Below are 23,594 nucleotides of genomic sequence, written 5' to 3' on the forward strand. Positions count from 1 at the left end.
ACTCCACGGTCAACGGTCCACGGTCCACGGTCCGCGGTCCGCGGCGCATGCAAAGAGGCAGACCCGCGCATATGAAGCGAAAGGCAGCGACATCGATTGTCCAGAGATTGCTAGGACAAGTGGCGCTGGACAAGCTGCCTTAAAAAAGCACTAATAAAAAGTAACCGCTAAAAATGGGAATCAGGAAGCGAGCGTGTACTTTCTTTTCTTTTTTCTTTATTTAGTTTTTCCAATTGGAAAACCCAACGGCTGCCGCTCACTCAGCTCACAAAAGCTGGTTGATATGAAACAAAAGAGACGTGCTCGTGCATGTCCATGCACACCGTTGACTTTTTTGTTTCAACCATATTTGATTCAACAATCAAATCGATATGTGCCCTGAAAACTAACTACACTTGCAGAGATTTGATTCATCAGTTGGATGAAATTATGTGCTCAGCGCTGAGAATCTTAGTTAGCTGGTAATATTGATGCGAATATCAAAATTGAACAATATGATTTCGAGTAGAGGTTCAGTGGGTTAAGTTTGTTTACTTATCTGTTGTATATCGGTATATTTTATGCATATACATAAATACCAAATGATGGAATAAAATAAAATCACGATATAAATATATTTTTATTTTTAAAATATCGATATATTGATTTTTGATGTATGTTTGACAACCCTAGAATCGGCCAGCTGCGAATTAAAATCAATTAAAATCAATCAAAGGCGCTAAATAAAAGGCAAAAACAACTGCTGTTGACACCCAGCAAATTGCCCTGATTCCGGTTTAGATAAGAGTTTAACCAACTACCTGATACCTGAGCAACAGCAAGGTGAGCGAGAACCGGCTTCCAGCAACAACTGAATCGATTTGTAGCCGATTGCCAATTTGCTTGTTTGTTTATTGATTTGGCCGGCAGAATGTGGCGACACCTCAAGACCATCACAACCAGAACCAGCAGCTTCAGCAGAATGCGCAGTCTCTCAGCTTTGGTGCAGAGCAAGGCTCTTGTCAATGGCAACTGGATAGACGCCAGCGGCAGTGCCACCTTCGAGGTGAGGAATCCCTCCAGCGGCGAGCTGATTGGCCATGTGCCCAACATGAACGTGTCGGATGCCCAGGACGCCATCAATGCCGCCAAGCAGGCCTACGAGTCCAAGGAGTGGCGCTCGCTGACAGCGAAAGATCGCTCCAACCTTCTGAAGGTGAGTTCCGGTTCGAGTGGAGCGCCCAGCCCATGAATAGAGCTAATTCTGATAAGGCTTATCGCGCACCTTGCAGAAGTGGCACAAACTCATCGAGCAGCATACACAGGAGATAGCCGAGATAATGACCGCCGAATCGGGCAAGCCCATCAACGAGTCCAAAGGGGAGGTGGCCTACGGCAACGCCTTTGTCGAATGGTTCGCGGAGGAGGCTCGTCGCATCTACGGCGAGATCATACCCAGTCCTGTGGCCAATAGGGAAATCATTGTGATGAAGCAGCCCATTGGTGTGGCAGCCCTAATCACACCCTGGAACTTCCCACTGGCCATGATCACGCGCAAGGCTGGCGCCGCGCTGGCCGCGGGCTGTACGGTGGTGGTGAAGCCATCGGAGGACACACCGCTGACAGCTCTGGCTGTGGCCAAACTGGCCGAGGAAGCTGGCATTCCCGGCGGCGTGATCAATGTGGTTACCACCAACAAGGCAGCCCCCATTGGCGATCTCTTCTGCAAGAGTCCCGACGTGCGCGGCATCTCCTTCACCGGATCCACGGAGGTGGGCAAGCTGCTGTTCCGCAACTCGGCCGATGGCGTCAAGCGGGTCTGCCTGGAACTGGGCGGCAACGCGCCATTCATTGTCTTCGACTCTGCCAATGTGGAGAAGGCCGTCGAGGGAGCCATGGCATCCAAGTTCCGTAATTGCGGCCAGACCTGCGTCTCGGCCAATCGATTCTTTGTGCAGGACGGCGTCTACGAAAAGTTTGTGTCGCAGCTGAAGGAGCGCGTGGAGGCGCTCAAGATCGGCGATGGCCAGTCGTCCGATGTCCAGATCGGACCCCTCATCAACCAGATGCAGTTCAAGAAGGTCAGCGGCTTTGTGGAGGATGCGCGCAGCAAGAAGGCAAACGTTATAACCGGTGGCAAGCCTCTGCCATCGATCGGGCCGCTTTTCTATGCGCCCACGATCATCACGGATGTGCCGCCCACGGCCCAGCTCTACACGGAGGAGGTGTTTGGCCCCGTCGTCTCCATCATCCGCTTCAAGGACGAGCCGGAAGCCATCCAGAAGGCAAACGACACCAGGCGCGGCCTGGCCGGCTACTTCTACAGCGAGAATCTGCAGCAGGTCTTCCGGGTGGCCAAGCGCCTGGAGGTGGGCATGGTGGGCGTCAACGAGGGCATGATCTCGGCCGCAGAGGCGCCATTCGGCGGTGTCAAGGAGTCGGGCATCGGACGCGAGGGCTCCAAGCACGGCATCGACGATTATGTGGATATTAAGTACATTTGCATGGGAAATCTGAAGTACGATTGAGGCCCGAGTAGTCCGCAGCCGATGCTTTCATATGCAGTCTTCCATTAGTTAAAATGCAAAGTTGTTGTTTGTTGTAGACTTGTAAATCACGCCGCTATAGAAATAAATGTGCACAAATTATCAATGAACCAGCATTCGCATTTAAATTTGCGCGCCTTGGAAGTGACAAGTTGGTATTTTATGTGTAGAGCAGTAAATACTGACTAGTAACTGGTGCTGCAAATAGCTGAAAACGCGGTATATACGGTAAATTTGGAAAATAGTAAGGTCACGGTATGTTGATCGATAAGTCCGCGGGCACACTTGAAAAGTAATAATTTATTCACAATAGCAACTTTATAGCAATTTTCCCTCCGGTAATATTCATTCGGGATCATGAGAACCAGCCATCCTCCTGGCGGCATCCGACCTGTCCTGAGTACTGGGCACAGTATTGAGCCTGATCATAATAGGCGCAGCCATGTCCGCTGCAACGGTAATTATAACAGTACGTGGAACAGGTGCTCACATCGCCACTGCCACACCCGCTGCAATCGTAGTAATCTGCGAGAGGAAAAGGTAAAATGAAAAATCACAGAGTTCTATATAGAATCTTACTCTGAGTCTGCTGGCACGATCCAGTGGCCTGGCACGCCTGGCCCTGTGCCCAGTTTGGGGGCATTGCCAGCATCTGGTTGTTGTTCGTCGTCCAGCTGGTGAGCTGCGAGGGTGCCAGTACCATCTTGTTGGCCTGACAGATGCTGCCGCACTGCTGCTGGCTGCGGCTGGCGCATTTGTAGCCACCCGAGCCGTTGGCTGGGCCGCTGCAGATGCGTGGAGCAATCACATTGCAACATCCGGTCGCTGGTCTGGACGGAGGTGTGACCACATCTTCCACATATTCTTCTTCATCATCGTAGTCATAACCGGGTATCGATATGGGTGCATCCACTTGTACGTTGTTCACGTTGTTCGTCACCAACTGGCCCGTTGCCTTGCTGAGCACCGTCGTCTCCAGGTGGATGGGTCCCAGCTCCTTGATCTTGGGTCTGTCACATCGCAGGCCCGTCCACACATATCCCTGAGGGCATTGGGTCTGCACACAACGGCCATTCATATAGCGTCCTGTTGCACAGTACACCAGGCGACAGGTGCCGCTAATTAGAATCGTTCCAGGAGGACACCGTATGATGGGGGCAGGTGGTGGCGTGGTTGTTGGTGGAAGTGTTGGATACGTGGGCGGTGGTGGATAGGTGGGAGGTGGATAAGTTGGTGGTGGCGTGGTTGTTGGTGGAAGTGTTGGATATGTGGGTGGAGGACTGGTGGTGGGGTAGTAGGGCGTAGGATGAACAGGAGCATTCGGACAAGGATTCGCTGGAACAGGAGGATTGGGGTAAGGATTCACTGGAGGATTTGGATAAGGATTCACTGGAAGATTTGGACAAGGATTCACTGGAGGATTGGGATAAGGATTCACTGGAGGATTCGGACAAGGATTTGCGGGAGTAGGAGGATTGGGATAAGGACTCACTGGAGGATTTGGATAAGGATTCACTGGAGCATTTGGACAAGGATTCGCTGGAACAGGAGGATTGGGATAAGGATTCACTGGAGGATTTGGATAAGGATTCACTGGAAGATTTGGACAAGGATTCGCGGGAGTAGGAGGATTGGGATAAGGGCTCACTGGAGGATTCGGACAAGGATTCCCGGGAGTAGGAGGATTGGGATAAGAACTCACTGGAGGATTTGGATAAGGATTCACTGGAAGATTTGGACAGGGATTCACAGGAGGATTGGGATAAGGATTCGCAGGAGGACTCGGCTGAAGAGGTGCAGTGGGACAAGGATTCGGTTGGATAGGAGCATTGGGACAAGGACTCGTCGCAGGGGGCGCTGGAATCTGAGCTGCAGGGCCGCACCCTGTTGCAGTTTGTCCATTGCTGGCCCCAGTGAAAACATTCACAATGGTGCTGTGCCCAGAGTGGATCTGCCCTGAGATTATAAAGCGGATTAGTGATGAAATATGAAGCGGATGGGCAACTTTCAATCGACTCACCTGTGCCGCATGGATTGGCGGGGTTGTAATTGGGACTCGCAACGACATTGGTTGTCGGTGTGCACGGTGCACTGTCCGCAGTAACCTCCGGCGGAAACGGAACCACTGCCAGCAGCAGTAGCAGCAGCAGCGGCAGGCGGGGATAAAGCACTTGGGTGGTCGACATGCCGAGTGGAACTGATGAGCGATGGCGCTCCGATCTGATGCTACTATCCTAACAATGGTGATGCAATCTGAGCGGACACCTTCACCTCCACCGACAGCCATCGGGTGGGGTTATCGCGACGCCTAAAATTATGTTCAGGGCGTGCGTGTGTGCGACATTTGTGTTCGCGATTTCGCGTCTTGGGATCAGACAGTGGAGCATCGAAACACACTCGCCGACAGTCGACAGCCGACAGCCGACGGTTCCGGATTAGACATTTTTAATATGCTGACGACATTGCCCCGACCCAAAGCCAAGCTCTGGTGCTGGATGTTTGTTTGGGCGCACTTCGGCAGTGCCCTGGGTAATCAGACAGTCGAAACGGTTAGCTCAGAGCACATTCCATATATAAAATAGAAACTTGTTTACTTTTTGATCCTTATTCGTAGGGCAACTGTCCGCCCGGCTATCAGAATGTCAATGGCAATTGCTACAGCCCCTTGAATTGTCCCGCGGGTAAGCAGTGTTGGAGTAGGAGCAATGTCCATTCAACTTTACACTTTTGTTTTGTCATTTCAGGCTACCACTTGGGCTCAGATGGACAGTGCTATCCCCGAAATGCGATGTTGTGCCCCACCGGTAAGGGCTGTCAGAGGATGGTCTCGAAGTAGTGACGCGTGTTTAGAAGCGTATCACAACGTTCCTCCTCCTTCACTTGCATCAAATATTAACTCTAAATATTCGATATCTTCAATTCAGGCTACTATCTGAACGCGGATGGCATGTGTTATTTGACGGATCCGCTGCCATGTCCGTTTGAATCTACGACAACAACAACCACAGAAGAACCCACCACAACAAAAACAGCGACGACAACAACCACAGAAAAACCCACCACGACGACGACCACGACAACATCCACAGAAAAACCCACCACGACGACGACCACGACAACAACCACAGAAAAACCCACCACGACGACGACCACGACAACAACCACAGAAAAACCCACCACTACCACAACAACAACAACCACAGAGTCGCCACCACCAGCACCAATTGAGCTGCCACCAATAGTTGAACCTCCAGTGCAGCTGGCACGCTGTCCGCCCGGCTCAATCTTCTATGAGGAGCAATGCCGCAGGATTGTCTGCTCGGAGGGTGAGTACTACGAAGGACGCTGCCTGTCCCCGGCCTGTCCGCCGGGCACCGTGTGGCACCGCAGGACCTGCCAGGTGCCGGGCTATATCACTACCATACTGGAGATCGACAACGTGATCCGGAACCAGCACGAGTATACGGTGGCCAGCGAGAACATCAATCGTGTGGAATACTCCACACTTCGGCCGTACGATGGGTCGTACGACAAGAGCTACGATGCCAGCACCAAGCCCGCGGAATACTATGATACAACGACAACCACACACCGTCCTTGGCTCTATCCCAGTGGACAGACGCCAAGAACAACAACGACGCTTCGGCCAGCGACACCTGATGTCTTTCCGGGACGGAACCCACCGCCGGGCTGCTGTGTGGTGAAGAGTCCTCGGGTCTGCATCAACTACGCACCCAATTGGGTCTGCTCCAGTCGGGAGCGCAAGTTGTGCGATGCCCGCGTGTGCACCCATCCGGTGATCTACCTCAAGCCGCCGCAGATTGTCGAGAGCGAGAACCGAAGACGCCTCGTGATGCCGCCCAATCCGCCGCTGCAGGCCTGCAGCACACCCGAGTGCAAGGAGAGTGGTGAGTGAGAGGAGCCACCCGTCGGTTCCATTAATCATTAATTAAATTCGATTTGATTTGCAGAATTTCTGGACTGCTCTGGCTGCAAGCACAACCAGCGGGACAAATGCTCTCCGGGCTGCTATAGCTACTACTGTCCCAATGGCAGTTGTGCCTTCATGAACTCCCAGGACTACTGCGGCATCTATCCAAGCGGTTTCGGCTGCAATGCGGACGATGGCTGCATCTGGGACTGGTGTCACAAGAAGTGCTACTGATTGACCAGCCAAAGGGCCAGGGCCATTCAATTGCATCCATAGAGAAATTTAACACAAAATTATAGTACAATTATAACAATTATATTACTCAAATTATTTCTTCTCAGTACATAATAGTGTTTTGGCAATAAACTCTCCATTTTTTCTTCAGGTAAGGGATGACTTATCTATAAACTGTATGGCTAGTGGTGGCAGCTAGTGTTTAATCTGCTTTTAAACTGGGGCGCAAAGTTTATATTTTGTATAATTTATATATTTATATACTTTGGTATAGTTACTATGTTTATGGTATATTTTGCAACTGAGAAGGTATATTTCGGTATATTTCTGAGGATCCGGAGGTATATTTGATCGCTATGTCTGCGGTCACACCACACACAATTACAATAGCCGACAATGTCCGATAAAATTGTAAGTAAATTGTTAATAACAATATGAAATGTGTTAATTCAGTGTCCTGTAAACCACCTACACGTTTTTGAAGTGTCTGCAAAGTGTTTCCCAATCCCTGGAAGGACACGTAGCCCCAAAAGCCGGCAAACGAAGTCGACCCGCCGCGTTGTTGTTGTTTCTGTCGCCCCGTTGCTCGGCAGAAAATCTAATTTTTTGGGAAAACTTTGATATTATGGAAAGTGCATGTGAAAATGTGAGCTGCGTTTAAGCCGAAGGCCATGCATGTGGTCTGATAAGTGTATAAAAAATAGGTTTTCTTTTGGTAAAACCTCCAGGCAAAGGAGACGGCAAAATTAATTGTACAATGACTTGTAGATTTTGAATGTAAAAGTGCACGAAATGTCGCAGGGGTATTGGTGGTGCGGAGGGAGACGTAAAGGTTTTAGTTTCGAACGAAATCTTAATACATATTTGGCAGAAAAGAGATCGTTGGCACATTAAGAGAGATGGGAAGAGCACAAATTGCATTATTTAATGCAAATGCGGAAATGGGAGATTGAGGAATCGGGATGGTCGGGTTCTCTCTGGCACATTTTGGCACCCAAATGCATTTGTTTTTATTGCGTTGCCAACAAATTTTCACAGTCAACTTTGCGCCTTCATGACGTACAGTTCCCAAACACTAAACAAATAGAGGCCTTTTAAGGCTTTAGTAGCTCCCAAAGCTACACTTACCACCACCCACACCAACCACCACCCAACCACACACCTAACCCAGGACCCAGCAACCAGCACCCAGTAACCAGTACCCAAACCAGCACTACGACATGGCCAGTGCTCCTCTGATGCTTGAGAACCTTCTATACAAAAAACGCAATTTGGTTTATGCCTTCGCCCGCCATCGTCTGTTTCTGTTATGCAAACAATCGGTTTGATTTTCCCCTAAAAAACTAAGTCGAATTAACTTATTGATAATTGAATTCTCCTTTTCTATTACAGCTAGTGAGAGTGCAGTCTGCGGAGGGCATCAAACGCATTGAGATCTCACCCAAGTCAAATTTGAAGCAACTCTATGACAGTGTCCAGAATGCCCTGCAAGTCGATGGATTCGGTCTGTTCAAGGAGCGAAATTTTCTCACAGAACTACAGGCCAGTGGCTCCCAGCTGGTAGGAACCGCACTGAAGCATGGCGACATGATATACTTAAAACAAATGGCTGGCACTTCATCGCGGGTAAGTCAAATGTTTCCTATGGAGTGACTATGGATTTTCATGCTCAATTTTCTGTTTGCAGCGCACCAGCACCGTTGCCATTGACAGTCAGGTGTTCCAGGCGGCTGCAGTTAGCGAAAAGCTGAGCAACAGCAACACGAACAGCGCTCGGCCCTCCATTAATGTGATCGAGGATGAGGTGGACCAGACCCTGACCAAAGCCGATGGCACTATTAAGCGCGAACGCGATAGCAAGCTGTAAGCTTCAAGTTCTGTTTCCTTCTATGAAGTTATAATCTAATGATCCATTCATTACAGCTGCCATCACAATGCCAATGGGCGCTGTGTTCATTGCTCGCCGCTGGAACCCTACAATGAGGCATATTTGAAGGAGAATAACATCAAGCACTTGTCATTTCATTCGTATATACGCAAGCAGACATCGGGCATGGATCATGGCAAATACTTTGTGTTCGATGACATCAATTGCCGCATCAAGACCGGCTGCAGGGAACATCCACCATGGCCCAAGGGCATATGTTCCAAGTGTCAGCCATCGGCCATAACCCTGAATCGTCAGACCTATCGCCATGTGGACAATGTCATGTTCGAGAATACCAAAATTGTGGAGCGTTTCCTAAACTACTGGCGCACCACTGGCCACCAGCGTATGGGCTACTTGTATGGCACATATGAGCAGCATACGGATGTACCGCTCGGCATACGCGCCACGGTGGCAGCGATCTATGAGCCACCGCAAGAATCGACACGAGACTCGATCAATATGTTCCCCGATGAAGGGGCCAACGAAGTCGATGCCGTGGCCGAAGCGTTAGGACTGAAGAAGGTGAGCGGGAAAGCCTTTTTACCCTCTTTGCTTTACACTAAATGTTCGTTCGTATTTTTTATAGATTGGTTGGATATTCACTGATCTCATCACGGATGATGCATCTGCGGGCACTGTCAAGCAGATTCGTGGCATCGAGACACATTTCCTCACCGCGCAGGAGTGCATAACAGCCGGAGAGTTGCAGAATCGTCATCCCAATCCATGTAAATATGCCTCAAATGGTGTCTTTGGCTCTAAGTTTGTGACCATTTGTGTGACGGGTAAGTGCTTACCAACAATTCAGTTTGATTTTATTGTTAAACTGACAATCTATTTATACGTAGGAGATAAAACCAAACAAGTGCATATGGAGGGATATGCAGTGTCTGCCCAGTGCATGGCTCTGGTCCGTGATGATTGTCTGATACCCACTAAGGAGGCTCCCCGAATTGGGCTATGTGCGCGAGTCCACAGATAAGCAGTATGTTCCCGATGTCTTCTACAAGGTGAGTGATACAAAAAAAAACCATTCCGTTCTTGGGGCTCAGCAACATTTATTGAAAACTTTCCACATTTAAACCAAATTGCATATTTAGACACCAATTCGAACAGGGATTCAGTTTCAATTATTGCTTAAGTGCTATGTAAAGTTTGGATTATTTATGGACATTCAACACTTATGTAACATTTAAATTCTGTGTTGGGTTTTATATTTTTCAATCCTTTGCTATGGAATTTACATGATCTTTTATTCGTTTTCTCCCTTCGCCGCTTGGGTTTGTACTTCGCATCATTGCTCTGTGGGGCGGCTCTTTGCCAAATGTCCATGCCAATTATGAATTACAACGAATAGATCTTAGCTATTAAGAAGCAGACACATTTAGAACACACATTTATGGATTATATATTTTTACTCGAATATTTGATTTGCCCTTTGAGCAAATTTTTGGAAACATTTCCACGTTTTTGATTCACATTTTTGCAACCTGTCGATGGTCGTTTTGACTAATAGTTATCTCGATCTTAAAAATTTTAATTATGGTTTAATTTCCTTAAAAATTACTTTGAAATGTGAATTATTTGAACGCAAAGAACTCTCGATTTATATTTAAATTCATTTTATTCATTTAAATTCCACGAATTTGTTTAACTAAAATATGTATAACATATGTTGAATTGTTTTTAATATTGATCAAATATTAATATAATTAATTAATATAATATAATTGAATTGTCTCAAATAATTGCATTCGTTCCATTTGAATTTCTAAACATGTTTTTAATAAATTATTCCACTAAAAGTCGAGTATAAATTTAAAGATTCTTCAAGTAACTAATTTGCTAAATCAAAAATCAAATTGTAAATCGAAGTCAGCCTAAACCTAACTCAAACATTTCGCTATCTTTACTTAAGTACTAATATCAAAGCCTAAAACTTCGAAACTTCAATTGATCCTTCGATTTAAGTTTGCTTTAAGTGAAATCACTTGTTCCATGTTAATGATATAGAACGATTTTAGAATGTATATCTAGTGCTAGTATATCTCCTGTTAATCACACACAATTTCTTTATAATGGTCACAAAAAAAAGATGCCATGGCTACATAGACATCAAATATTTACTTATGGTAAATCGATTTAGCGCGCTGTTGGTTTTGTTGCTGTTTTAAATGGATAAATCTTCTGTAAATATAGTTATAGTTATATCTACGAAAGATTTCACCTATCTCCAGTTTTTACACAGAGGTTCTTATTGATTAGTTTTCAATATCGACAGAGACGTACATACAGAATTTCTAGAAGGTAGTGTAGTGTGGGATTAAGGTCGTATATGGGAAGGATATTTTGTATGTGGCTGCGAGACTTTAATTAAATGTTCGATGTTTAACTGAAAACATAGTGTAATTAAAGGGCATTTTGCTGTTGATTTATCGTCTGATATTCCACACAATTTTCTTGATATCTATGAGATTTCTTTTGCGTGTATTTATGCGTCATGCGTTATTCTGATATATGTACCTTATACCTACGCGTCTCTTTTTTGCTTATTGTAATTAATTTATGGGCAGGTAACGTCGTAGCGCTTCAAACACCTGCAAAGTGTCTTATATTCAACTTAAATCTAGTAAAATTGTGTACCAAACAATTTCCAGTTCGACTTTTTCACGAATTTCGTTTAACATTTCCCAAGCGACTTTTATATTCATAGAAGAAAAATCATAGATAATTATTTGTTATTATTTTAAACAGCCTCCAAATGTTGCTCTTAATTATCTCTTATCCTCTCTCTCTCTCTCTCTATCGCTCTCTAACTCTGGTTTGGTATTATTTCGTTTTGTAAAATATTTCTAAAAGTTTCGCAAGTCTTATTTTGTTTTTTGACAATTTGGCTGTTGTTTTTTTTTCGTTTTCCTGTTTCGTTCTATTTTTATCAAAAGAACAATATCATAGTATGACAATATTGTAATAAAAAAACGGACATCAAAGAGATTTCATTCTCAAAAACGGGAGCGTCTTACATCCTAGCATATATCGTGAATTATATATTTAACGAAGCATCTCAAAAATTGTATATAGCAGATCCGTGTAGTGGGGCTGCTCATGGGGCAAAGGATTGGTCCGGTCGTTTCTTATTTCCTTCTGGACGGTACACGCCGCAGGCTTTGATGATGGATCGCATGCCAGGACGTCCGAGCGGGTTGCCAGTGGCAGCGATTCGGTCAATCATTTCGATGCCATCGATGATGTAGCCAAATATGGCCGTAAAGGTCTGGTGTTCGTTGAGCAGCACCCGGAACTGGCTGCCGACGAGTCCGTAATGGTCGTGTCGCCTCTGACTTCGCCGCATGCCAACCGCTCCCCGGTTGCACGCGAGTCCTGTGTTGTCCGGCATAAAGAAACGCTCCTCGAAGGCGGCATGCCCGCCGCGACCGTTCTGCGACTCAAAGTCGCCCGTGATGATGCTCTCAGTGCCCCAGGCCTGAAACACGACGCATCCCCGATAGCCAAAGCCGCGATCCTGCCGCATCAGCGAGCCAAAGTTCTCGGCCATCCGGGGCGCAGCATCCGTGTTCACTTCGATTAGTACTCGCCCGACCAGCTGCCCTGCTATTTCCATGTCCATATAATATATGGGATAACAGTGTACTGAGGGCAACCGCCCAATGCTTACCAATCCGACTGTCGCCTGGCTGTGCCCATGCCCCTGCCCCTGCCCCTGCCCATGCTGTTGCACCACGGAGGACCCAAGCGACTGTGGCTGTGCCTGAGCGTTGTTCTGTCCAAGCAGCAGCCCCAAATTCAGGCGATTGTAGTCATTGTTGAAGAGCTGAGCTGCCGGATGAGGAAAGTTGAGGTTGGCCGCGGGAGCCTGCTTCAGAGGCTCCATCTGCCACAGGCTACTCATTGGCAGCAAGGGAGATTGTTCTTGGGGGCGCTGCATCACCTCTTGCTGCATCTGTTGCCAGTACGTGTAGATGCAGTAGTTGGTCAGCATCAACGCTGGCGCCACTGCACCTGCAGCTCCTGCTCCTGCTCCGGCTATATCCTGCGGCGGACTACGGCACCGCTGTAGATCCAACAGGCGATCGTTGAGCTGCTGAAAGGTCAGCACCTGCATTCCATTCTCCTGTATGATGGCGCGCAGCTGAGACTGGAAGCGCATTTGCAAGAGCTGCTTGCGGCATAGCTTCACCTGCACGGAGGCACGGCTCAGCAGTTGATGCAGCTCGTAGGCACCGAGTGCACCCTCCCTCGACAGGTGATTGAGCAGCGTATCGGAGCGCACCCACCACTCCCTCATGTGGAAGGACGTCGTGCTGGGCTTGTGCATCACCATCTCCCTCCGCACATGATTCTGCAGCTGGTGGCAGGCGTCAAAGAGATCCCGAAGCATGGCCATATCGTGGCCGGCCAGAGCATCGGCGTCCTTGTATGCCCGCTTGACCTTGTCCATCTCATTGCAGAGCAACTGGTGGACCAGTTCGCGCAGGTTCGGATGGTGGGTTAGCTGATGCTGGAAGTGTGCCGCCAGTTCGGAGCAGGCGATGCACATCAGGTGTCGACAGTTGTGGCACCACGTGGTGTTGGGCCGTCCATGGGTCAGGCACTGCTCGCTGCTGTTGGACAAAAAACGGCTCACACCGACATCATCCAGCCAGGATGTGTGTGCAGTTGCAGCGGCTCCAACATCAACTGTCAGAGGTGTCGTGCGGCTGTGTCCCTCTTGCATCGCCATCATAACTTGGCCCAACTTCAGGGCCCGCAGATTGCGTATCAAATACATGATCGGCTCCGGTTCGGGCAGCAACTCCGGCTCCACTTTGGTCCGCACTCCGCACTTGCCGCAGGCCCACTGTGCACCACCTGAGGGCCCTGCCGGCCACAGCAGCTCATTGTCCAGGCAATCCTTGCAGTAGCAGTGCTGGCAGCTGAGCATCTTGGGCACACGTCCGCCCTGTGCGGCATAGAACAGACCGCACAGGTTGCAGCTGAGCAGCGGCACCAGCTCCTTGGGAATGTCCATTCTGTTTCGTCTATTTAAAGGGTAAGAGAGGACAGCCAATCAGTCGATGGAAGTTAAGAAAGAGTTTCGAATAGGAAGGCTAATTAAAATACAAATTAAAGCTTTTTTTCTGGTCACTTGTAGCCTTTATTTGCCTGTGCTCTGGCAAATAGAAAAGCAAACAAATATTACCCGTGACCTTCTGCATTTGCTCCCATCTCAGAACTCTCGCTCTCTCTCTCTCTCTCTCTCAGCTAGCACATTCTTTTCCTCTCCATTGGACAAGAGCACGTTTTCGGCATTTCATACGATTAAACCTTTTCCCCTGCTTTCTTTATGCACTTTGCATTCTTCGCATATTTACTCCCACGTACGAGTTTGTATGCACATTGCGCTCGCCCTTTTACTTTGAAATTATGCAAATAAATGCCTGGCGTTGTCTTTAGCGATTGCTTTGGCACTGTGCAACAAGGTCAGGCCAACAGGATGTCGGCGTTGAAAATATGCTCCATAATAACATAGAAGCTTCCTTACTCAGCGAACCAAATGACAGACCTGTTGTCCATTCAGTGGAGTGCCTGCCGCTCCCCTACTTAACCCCTCTGCTTCTCTTAAAGTGTTTCCTCTGTGTTCTTTTTGTCTCCCTTTTCACATATTATATTCACGCTTACAGTTTTGACTCCTCTCTTTTTCTTTACTTTTTCTTTACCCATTTTTGTGCTCTGCTTGCAAATATTGAAATTGAATCGAAATATTCCGTGTCAGCTGTAACCGTTCGCCTCTTCATGGGAATCTTGACAACGATCCTTATTTATGGCTATTGTGCTTAGACTTTTTGTACATAAACAGACAGTCTTTATATAACTCTGCAATTATGGGAATATTCTTAATAATTTAAATTTCCAACATGAAGTTTCTACTCGAAACTTCTTTTGCGAGTTTCAACCTTCTTTTACCGAAAGGAATATTATTTCAAGAATTCGCCCACTGCAGCCGAAACGTGTGGTGGGTGGTGGGAATGCGTTCGAGGCAAGCCAAAGCTTATCCATCAGATCAGTTTTTAATTAAAAATCAAAAACAAATGCTTAAAAACCTGTCTATCATGTGTCCTTGCGGCTTGGGAGTTAAATGTTAATTAAACAAACTTTATGTGCGGCACTCACAGACCAAGGTAAAACAGATTTTCTGCGTCACAAATTGTTGGCTTACGGGCTTCCGAGGCTCTGGAGAGAAATCTGATAGTTAATTATACGTTTCTAGTAGTTGTTGCATTCAAATCTTTTCTGAGCTATATTTAAATTTAAATAGATTTTCATAAATTATTTGCAGCGGCATGAGGCATTTTTTGCACTCCCGTCATGTCCCGTCATGTTATACGCCCTGTTGCACATTTTGTTGTCTGATGTTTTGTCGCCCACGAGAAGCGGTGCGACCGCCTCGAATCTCCTTTTGTCTGAGTTGAGAATGGTCTTTGATGTTGGTGCATGCTCCCATTTATTTATGTCAGATGTCAAGGGATTTTAACGCATACAATTGAAGAATTAAATTAAAAATTTAACCACTGTGGCAATGCGAAAAACTATTCACTAATAAGCTTTATGTTTTATGCAATGCCCAACCTTGGTTCATGGCTCAGGGATGCCCCAATGCATTTCACATAAAAAGTGTTTATTTCTGACAGCAGTTCAATTAATATAATTGATTTTTTCTTGTTCTGTTAAATGCATTTATAGAAACGGATTTGAAGGCATCAGTCAGGATGAGGGCCACGTTGCCGCCGGTGCATTTTCATTCACATTTCGCACAATTTGGCCCACTAAATTATTCAGAAATTTAATGGTTCCTTCTGTCGCTCGCAGTTCTGCATTAAAAGTTTTACCCGTAGAATTGCGTCAACAAAAATGCAGGGCAAGGATTTGGTTTAAGTTCATAGACAGAAGCGAAAGAATACGTGTAAATCGATAAGCAATTTGTGGGGGGCGGTGTATCCTTTTTCGCACTTGTTCCTTGTGCCATTGTCAGTTCTGTTGAACACTGGAACTTGTCTTTTATGTCTGCGCCTTGTGGCAGGATATAAAAATTTATTACATGTTTGTGCGTCACCTTGGATGGCTTGTCCGTAACTTCCCCTTTGCTCTAATTGTCATAAGCAAGGAGCCGGGGGAGTTTTAATGACTATGCCAACATGCAGAGAATATTCAATCAATAGAAACATCTTTAGACACAACCAGACGACAGTTTGTAGTTGAAAGGTTGACTCTTTTTCCAGTCAGTCATCCTCTAATCCTTGTGATAATTTTGGATTCTTAGCAATAGAGTCCTAACCCGTTTGTACACGAAATAGGCGAAAAAGTTACTAACCTTGTGGCACACAGTAAGTGCAGCAGGAGGCTTTCAATTACGAGTATTACAAACAGCTGCAATTGCGAGAAAATATGCCAAGTAGTTCCCATATTATGGTCAAGTCGAGGGCCATCCAACAAATTACAGAAATAGCTGAGAGGCATGCACAGAATATAATGGACCCTCACCCCCATCAGACACTCAGTAATTTGTGTCCTTGGAAATGCCAGGCACGCTTTTCTAATTTGTCCAGGAAGTACCAGACAGAGCACAAGAAATACATAACACAGAAATACATTTGGCAAAATTAATAAACAGAAACGAGAGGGGGGTCTAAAAAGGAGTCCAATGCGTACAGTTGTCACCCGTTTTGTGGGGGGTATCTGTGCGTATTCTGTGGGTTTTGCGAGAAGAGTTGACAAATAATTAGCATACTTTTGCGGGCAATCGACCTTTTTGATTGATGTGTGGGCTGTGTGTGTGTGTGCTGCTGCCACGCTTCAATCATGCAAATTAGCCTTCAGCTGAAATCAAAGCAAAACTTTGATGGATGAGGAAATGTGAAATGTTTTGGGATTTATGACATATGATTTGTAAACACATAGCAAAGTCGTATCTAAAATGAGAAGGGACGTGTGAGACGCTTCTTACGCGTCACAACTTTTATACCCGGCACTCAGTACTACATCTGCAACTTAGCGGTTATTTGTCAAATTTTACATTTTTTCTTCATCTGTCATCTACATCAACAACACTACTCACGCCAACACGCTCCTCTAGCTCGCCACCCTCCCCTAGAGACACACTTTGAAGAGTCAGGGCAGAGTCGCGGCAGAGCCAGCGGCAGAGGCAGAGCCAGCGGCAGACGGCCAGTGTGCGGCCACTGCTCGAAGCAGAGTGTGAATGAGAATGAGAATTTTCAAAAAACAAATATAAGCTGCGGAACGGGGTGGGTTTGGCCACTGAAAATTAATTTCTTCATTGTGGCTATAATAATGATCCAATCGGATCCCAATTTGGTGATCTGATAGATATGGTCATTCCCTACGGAATGGCGTTTTCAGTTTTCTGTTATCTTCAAAATTGTAGATTTGGGAGGTTTTCGCCCTTTTGCGGGGGCGGAAGGGGGCGGGGCTCATTTCTGAAATACACTGGTTTCAGTGTGAGCATACAGCAGTCTGGATGCAAAATTTGGTGGCTCTAGCTCTTATAGTCTCTGAGAACTAGCCGACAAACAAGACGGACGGACGGACGGACAGACAGACATGGCTCAATCGACTCGGCTATTGATGCTGATCAAGAATATATATACTTTATGGGGTCGGAAAAGTTTCCTTCTGTGCGTTACATACAACCGTTATCCGCACAAATACAATATATCTATTTACTCTTCGAGTACCGGGTATAAAAAGCGTCTGATTGCAAATATCAAAGTGGATGATGTCTTGATTTTCGTGGCTTTAGAAAAGAAACATACATTCACTGCTGACTGCTTTGACAAATTACCCAATGTGAATTTCACACTGCTTGTTCTCAGAAACAGTGGGATTTAAATACTGCTTTCATTGAGATAAATTTCCCATATTTCCCACTCTCTCTACTTCTCCTGCTTGTTATTGATCAAGCACTCTCTTCGCATCTACTTTCATCTGGCTTACCTTTTGCGAATGCCGTTATCCAGCGTTCATATCAACTTGATATTTTATATTTGTTTTGCACATAAATGTATGTTGGTTAGTTGGTCTCTCTACTTTTGTTTTTTCCTATCGTCTAGAGGGGAAAATGCATCAAAAAATGTTCCTCAGCTGTGGGAGTTATTGCGTTTATTGTTTTGGGCATGCTGCTATCCTCTTCTCTCCTCTCATTTGCAGTCTTCCTGTCTCTCAGTATTGCACAACTGGACACTAATTAGCTACATTCCTTGATGCGAACTCTTTCCGTGAGCATTTATTGGAATAACTCTTTTGGTTTTACACTCCTGGACGCGTCTCAGTGTTCTGCCCATGTACAGTTATTAGTTGAACTTCAATTTGGGATGCGTGCGGCGGACGGACTGCTTATCACTCTCTCTCCCTCTCACACTGTTCATTTACAGTTCACAGTTATTAGTTCAACTCTTTGTTTTTGCCTGCCCTTCCACCACCACCTGCCATCTCTCACGCTCTCTTTCGTTTACTTTTTTTTGCACTTGCATGAGGAGGCCAAAGCTTTAAATATTTTGCGCGTATTTTCACTTTTTGGTACGATTTTCTTCTTTGCTACTGCCGCTGAAGCCTGCTGATCCTGCTCCTCCGCTGGCTTATGCTGTGGCTTATCCTGCTGTGAAACTATGTATGCCTCCTGCTGCTGTTGCTGCTTTTGTTCCTTTAGCTTCTGTTGCTGCTGTTGTTGCTTGTGCTCCTGCTGCTGCTGTTGCTTCTGTTCCTTCTGCTCCTGCTGCTGATGGCGCAGTCGCGTCTTGAATGCTGCATTGCTAATCTGCCAGCTGTTGGTCAGGGAGCGAAGCGACGGCTTCGTATGCTGCTGCTGATAGTTTGGCGCTGCACTGGCCAGAGCCGCCGATGGCTCTGTGCTCGATGATGAAATCGTGGACGAGGCCACTGCCGTCCAGAACATGATGGGGTCCAATTAGATATTCAACTAAAGTCCAGCACATTGAAACCTCGATCTGACCGTTCATTTTCAACCAAATCATAGGTAAAAAAAACACCAAAAAATATAGCACTTATTTCTAGAAACAAACACGTTTAGTTATATCGCGTCGCGGTGTGATATTTCAAAAATTCAGCTTGAGTTCAAATGCAAAAGTATTTTTATGGAGAGAGTCCTAGTTCACATTTTGTTGGAGAATGCAGCCTCAGTGCAGCGGGCGATGCCTTTTATAGAATGGCACCAAACCAGCTTGTGGGAGAGAGAAAGCTTGCAAAGCTTTGCTTGTGTGTAGGAGGATGACTCTCTCTATGTCTCTCTCTGTCTTGCTCTTGCTGTCAAAGTGCTGATTCCAATGTCAATGTCAAGCAGTTCTCACTCTCTTCACGTTCTCTCTCTCTCTCTCTCTCTCTCTCTCTCTCTCTCTCTCTCTCTCTCTCTCTCTCTCTGGCTATGCAAATTTCGAAGAAAAGCTTTGGGACCTCATTTTGGTGTCCCGTTGCACAGATTTTTGCATGCTGAGTTCCCCTTAGGAAAGGTTTCTTGCAGATCTTATGGATGGGCATTCAATTGTCACACGTGTGGCTGTAAAAATATTTAATAACTGAATTTAGCCCTAAAATCACAGGCCCTCTGCGTGGGTTGTTGCATCTTCGAGGCCTTACTTCTGAGAACTTGTGTTTATTTTATCGATTTAATGTGCCTTAATGTGTGTGACAGTCAACCCCGTTGGTCATTGCTTTGAGTTTGAAATAACAGTAATCTATGGCTGAACTTTAACCTCGCTTGCTGCTGCAAGCTGCTTCTATTTCGTTGGAATCAGCATATTTAGAAGTTTATAATGATCTGTTCTGCGTAATTTAATTTCGATTGTATAAGGAACAATTATTTGTATTTTCTGCGTGTGTTTCTCTAGAAAAGCAAAGCTAATTATCTGACCTAGCATTTTCTAGTGAAAAGTTATTGGAATAGTTATTGCCGTAAATACATTATAATCGGATAATTCATCTGCATAAGTTGGTTTTTAAAATGAAAGGAAATCTTTTCCGTCCATAATCCCAGCAGCCATTGATTGGTTTATTCGTTCATGTTAATGTCTAGAGTCTAGACTATCGAGAAAAACCGCACCGGAAAATCTTCTTTAGTTGCAATTTGATTGCAATTATTGTTGCACATCCCCGACAGCTATTGATTCTGCGTTGTGGCAATTATGTTTAATCAAGCATTTAGGAGTGTCGACATACAGATAATAATATCCTGAGAAGCTTTAGGGAAAACCCTTTTGTTATGGCCCCTTTTAATTGAATTATGCTTGGAGTTTGTGAAATCTTTGAAATGCCATAGTTGCACATCCACTGTACATACTCGTAGTGGCATGCAGCAGCCCCCACCCTTAGGTCAGACAGTGGGTTCGTCCATTGTTATGCGTAGGGCACGAAAAGCTTGTTAATTGAGAAAAGCTAAGCCCCCGAAACAATGCATGTGTGTGGCCAGGGCAGTGGGTGGTGTGGTTGTTGTTCCTTGCATGATGTTCAACCTGTGACCAAGTGCAATTTTCATGCTTCGCCAGCAACAGCAACAGTGGCAGAGACAGGGCAGGAAAACTCAACTTGCAACGCAATTGAAACATGGCAACTTAATGAACGGAAACGGCAGCAGCAAATTTCTATTAAATAAAATTTCCGCATGGCCCCAGAAGTTTTGATTGAGTTATAGAAGCGCCCAAACCTTTACGAAATTATGACTGCAGTTTAAATTGATTTTTGTGCTGCTGCTGCTCCTGTCCTTGACGGTTTACCAGTGGCATCGCTGGTCGGTAATCTGCTTATTCCAGTGCATCTGATGGATGGCATTTAATTCCAACTGGATGCATCTAGCATCCTGACGTGGCCTGCCACTGCATGTGCACACACTCTCACAGAGGTATAGAGCCAGAGAGAGAGAGAGAGAAAGCTGGACATCGCACACCATAGCCACGACTTATTGACTCTTCTTTCTGTCGCCCTGCCGATGTCCCTGTAGCTACGCCCACTCTTTGTGAAATTGAAATTGCGTTTTCCCGCGAAAATGCAATATTAAAGTTGCCAACGGCCAGGCAGCAACAGCAGGCCTGGTCCCTGCTCCCTAAACATTGACCTGCAGCCAGCTTGCATTCAGTTTTTCACCAGAAACTCCACAGGATGGTGTCAACTAAAATTCCATGCCTGCAGCTTCAGAGTGATTCAATCAGTTGGTTGGCCTGTCCCGGAATACGGCTAATAGCGTTTGCCATTGCAGCCTAGGATATCGCTAATAGCCTCTGACAGTCACAGTCCCTGTGGATATGCCACAGCAAACTAACACGGCTAATAGAAGGTCTAATGGAATTCCGGCAGGCTGCAGACTGCACACCCAAAAAACGAAAGAATAGAATTGAAAGTGCACGCGGATGTTATTTGCGGATGGATTTTGCGTGTCGAGTGGGACAACCTCCAGACGGGAGCTCCGCTGGCTGGCTGGCGCTTCAAGCTATTTCAATGCGTCTTATGACGCGCACGGGACTGTTGTTTGACTGACTTTGACCCCCTAACCCTGAATGTCTTGCATCCGCTTGTGGCCAGCTCCCAAGACCGACCCACTGCAAACAGTCTGACGGCCTTGAAGCTGGATACGAGTCCAGGCCAGGCCAGCCCCTGCAAGGACACTCTCAAGCTAACAGGTTGCAAGAGCTTTCAGAGAGAAGCCACAGCAGCAGAGAGAGAGAGAGAGTGCGAGTGCGAGTGGCAGTGGGTGAGGGCGGCAGCGAGCAAAGCAGACGTCAGCGCGTCAGCAGGTCCTGCGTTCTGTTTTTCCATTTAGATGTAGGTCAGGTCAGTGGGGCATCCACAATGCTAAAATATATTTATGCACATTTGCATCTGTTGTTCTTTTGTTTGCTCCGTCTTCAATATTTGTTTTGCAAATACATTTTGATAAATAAATATGTATGTCGTATTATTATTGAATTTGTTTTCTATTTTTTTACGAAATGCCACGCAAAAATAGACCATGCAACAGGCCATGCCCCATTTCTAATAGCCATCGAGTTGCTAAGGCACGTACGCTGTCTGTCAGCACCTGACGGGCCAGTGCGTTTCAGAACCATAAGACGGCTGGAAATTTATTCGTACAGCCGATGCATAGCCGTTATCTTTGGCTTTCAATTCATTTACCATCAATGTTAGTTACTTACTAATTTTTAATTATTCTGCTCTAAATTGATGTCATTTTACTTACACTTTCGCCTATTTTGTACCTTTATTTGCAGGAAAAAGATCAATATGGCAACGAGGTTCAGCGTCTGGCACGTCCTCTGCCCGTGGAATATCTGCTGGTGGATGTGCCCGCCTCGGCGCCGGTAAAGCCACAGTACATGTTCACAAACCACGAGAAGCGGCAGGCATTCCCCATCGAGAATCGCTACATTGACGGACATCTGCAGGACTTTAGTGCCCTGAGCGGCTATCTGTCCGCCTGGGGCGAGGAGGAGTTCCTCGAGGCCATCTCTGACTTTCATTTGCTCGTCTATCTGTACAAAATGGACATGCTGCCGCTGCGTCAGCACATGGCATCGCTGCTGGAGGCGGTGCGCACCAAGAACCCCAACCGGGCGGCCGATTTCAAGGGCGAGGAGGTGTGGAAGATCCTCGAGTCGCTCATTCAGGCCAGCTCTGGCGGAAGTGGGTTAGTATTTCGCTCTGGCCCCCCTGCAAGCAACTGCCCAACTTATGTATCGTGTTCTTCCCTCTTGCAGTGGCACCACCAGCTATCCCAGCGGTAGTGGGGCGACCAGTGCCGGCGGTGCGGCCAGTGCAGAAGCTATGGATCAGGATGAGAACACCTGGACGTGCAATCACTGCACATTCATCAATCGCGGCGATCTGCAATCCTGCGAAATCTGCTCGCTACCGAGATAAGGATCCACCCCCTCGACCCAAGTTTCCCAACTTTCCAACGGCATCCTGGATGAACTATTCTAAATTCTGGTGTAAAACAAACTAAAGATTCAATCACACACAAGACACGCAGCAGCTCGTCGATATGTCGCGCATTCTCTATATATATGTAAACGTCGTGTAAGAATTTTATAAAATAAATCAAAAAAAAAGAATAACGATGGATGGAAATATTAAATGTATTTTGAATAAATTGCAATTGTTGAGCAGACGATAATTGTTTATTATTTTTGCATCTCCACAGCACTAACTCCCAAAATTGTATCCATTAAGAGAAAAACACACACAACAATTTTTGATATATTTTTGTAATTTATTTAAAGATTTTATTGGATGATCCAGTACTCCAAATGGGGTTCGTCTTTAGTTTCCATCAGAGAGATTAGCGAAAGCAGAGAGATGAAATTTGAATTATTAAATTATGATAATTCATTTTAAGTTGAGAAAAGTTTTTTTATATGAACGTAGTCCAAAACCTTTGCTCAGTCGGGTATTTAAATAATGATTTTGTTAAAGCTTAAAAACGGGTCCGAATCATTCCAAATTTCAAAAATTGATGTAAATATTTTTAGCAAGAATCTAAAATTAGTTTTTCGAACGATTTTTCTTGGGATGAAAATCGGTTCAGTGGTAATATTTGGTCTACTTTTTAATCGGTTTAGTCTCGGTAATTTTTTTCTGTACATTATGCCCTTCCATGATCCCATTCACTCCCTCATCATTGCTGTATATTTATAAGAATTACAGTGTTAAGGTACTAATCCACATAATTCAATGATTTTAAATAAAGGAATTTAACAGAAACACAATTGACTTTTCTCTAACTGCTGGAGGGACTGCTAACATAGGAGCTTTTAGATGTTTTAAAACCTAAAAAAATACAATCACACAGGAACCACAGGCTGAATCTAAAATGTGAAAGCTGTGAAAGCCTCAAAAAATTAGTTGAAAATAAATTTCTCGTGTACAACATTAAAATATTTTGGCCGAAGCACAAATT

The 23,594-nt window shown here is 45.7% G+C and overlaps 5 protein-coding genes across 6 annotated transcripts; 3 read left to right on the plus strand and 2 right to left on the minus strand.

Annotated features, from left to right (window-relative positions):
- Nucleotides 1-678: 678 nt before the first annotated feature.
- Nucleotides 679-2,653, plus strand: LOC117897737 (succinate-semialdehyde dehydrogenase [NADP(+)] GabD). Its single transcript, XM_034806773.1, has 3 exons — nt 679-822; nt 910-1,195; nt 1,272-2,653. Exons 2-3 carry the CDS (start codon nt 911-913, stop codon nt 2,505-2,507), a joined length of 1,521 nt encoding a protein of 506 aa, XP_034662664.1. The 5' UTR covers nt 679-822; nt 910; the 3' UTR covers nt 2,508-2,653.
- A 155-nt stretch (nt 2,654-2,808) lies between these two features.
- LOC117897736 (vegetative cell wall protein gp1) lies at nt 2,809-4,727 on the minus strand. 2 transcript variants are annotated; one of them, XM_034806771.1, is made up of 4 exons: nt 4,546-4,726; nt 4,197-4,481; nt 3,105-3,860; nt 2,809-3,050 (listed from the first exon to the last, which is right to left on the minus strand). In XM_034806771.1, exons 1-4 carry the CDS (start codon nt 4,709-4,711, stop codon nt 2,881-2,883), a joined length of 1,377 nt encoding a protein of 458 aa, XP_034662662.1. In that variant the 5' UTR covers nt 4,712-4,726; the 3' UTR covers nt 2,809-2,880. The 2 variants fall into 2 exon arrangements, with proteins under 2 accessions (XP_034662662.1, XP_034662661.1); XM_034806770.1 differs by having other exon boundaries at nt 3,105-4,481; nt 4,546-4,727.
- A 161-nt stretch (nt 4,728-4,888) lies between these two features.
- Nucleotides 4,889-6,744, plus strand: LOC117897738 (integumentary mucin C.1). The gene is made up of 5 exons (XM_034806774.1): nt 4,889-5,074; nt 5,140-5,206; nt 5,270-5,329; nt 5,450-6,433; nt 6,497-6,744. The coding sequence occupies exons 1-5, from the start codon at nt 4,976-4,978 to the stop codon at nt 6,688-6,690; spliced, it is 1,404 nt and encodes a 467-aa protein (XP_034662665.1). The 5' UTR covers nt 4,889-4,975; the 3' UTR covers nt 6,691-6,744.
- Nucleotides 6,745-7,023: 279 nt separating this feature from the next.
- Nucleotides 7,024-22,746, plus strand: LOC117897735 (nuclear protein localization protein 4 homolog). Its single transcript, XM_034806769.1, is given in 9 exon segments — nt 7,024-7,101; nt 8,083-8,316; nt 8,378-8,553; nt 8,614-9,142; nt 9,207-9,405; nt 9,469-9,566; nt 9,568-9,630; nt 21,907-22,322; nt 22,393-22,746. Coding segments are annotated over 9 exon segments (1,893 nt in total). The 5' UTR covers nt 7,024-7,086; the 3' UTR covers nt 22,556-22,746.
- LOC117898509 lies at nt 10,473-13,660 on the minus strand. Its single transcript, XM_034807962.1, has one exon. The coding sequence runs from the start codon at nt 13,647-13,649 to the stop codon at nt 11,724-11,726; it is 1,926 nt and encodes a 641-aa protein (XP_034663853.1). The 5' UTR covers nt 13,650-13,660; the 3' UTR covers nt 10,473-11,723.
- Nucleotides 22,747-23,594: the final 848 nt, after the last annotated feature.

Source organism: Drosophila subobscura, chromosome O (genome assembly GCF_008121235.1).
Source record: "Drosophila subobscura isolate 14011-0131.10 chromosome O, UCBerk_Dsub_1.0, whole genome shotgun sequence".
Taxonomy (NCBI): domain Eukaryota; kingdom Metazoa; phylum Arthropoda; class Insecta; order Diptera; family Drosophilidae; genus Drosophila; species Drosophila subobscura.

Coding starts and splice junctions, on each gene's coding strand:
- LOC117897737 (XM_034806773.1), top strand. CDS start 911: ATGTGGCGACACCTCAAGACCATCACAACCAGAACCAGCAGCTTCAGC. Junction 1,196..1,271: donor ATCGCTCCAACCTTCTGAAG/GTGAGTTCCGGT, acceptor CGCACCTTGCAG/AAGTGGCACAAACTCATCGA.
- LOC117897736 (XM_034806770.1), bottom strand. CDS start 4,711: ATGTCGACCACCCAAGTGCTTTATCCCCGCCTGCCGCTGCTGCTGCTA. Junction 4,482..4,545: donor CGCCAATCCATGCGGCACAG/GTGAGTCGATTG, acceptor TTATAATCTCAG/GGCAGATCCACTCTGGGCAC. Junction 3,051..3,104: donor ATCGTGCCAGCAGACTCAGA/GTAAGATTCTAT, acceptor TTCCTCTCGCAG/ATTACTACGATTGCAGCGGG.
- LOC117897738 (XM_034806774.1), top strand. CDS start 4,976: ATGCTGACGACATTGCCCCGACCCAAAGCCAAGCTCTGGTGCTGGATG. Junction 5,075..5,139: donor GTAATCAGACAGTCGAAACG/GTTAGCTCAGAG, acceptor CCTTATTCGTAG/GGCAACTGTCCGCCCGGCTA. Junction 5,207..5,269: donor CCCCTTGAATTGTCCCGCGG/GTAAGCAGTGTT, acceptor TTGTCATTTCAG/GCTACCACTTGGGCTCAGAT.
- LOC117898509 (XM_034807962.1), bottom strand. CDS start 13,649: ATGGACATTCCCAAGGAGCTGGTGCCGCTGCTCAGCTGCAACCTGTGC.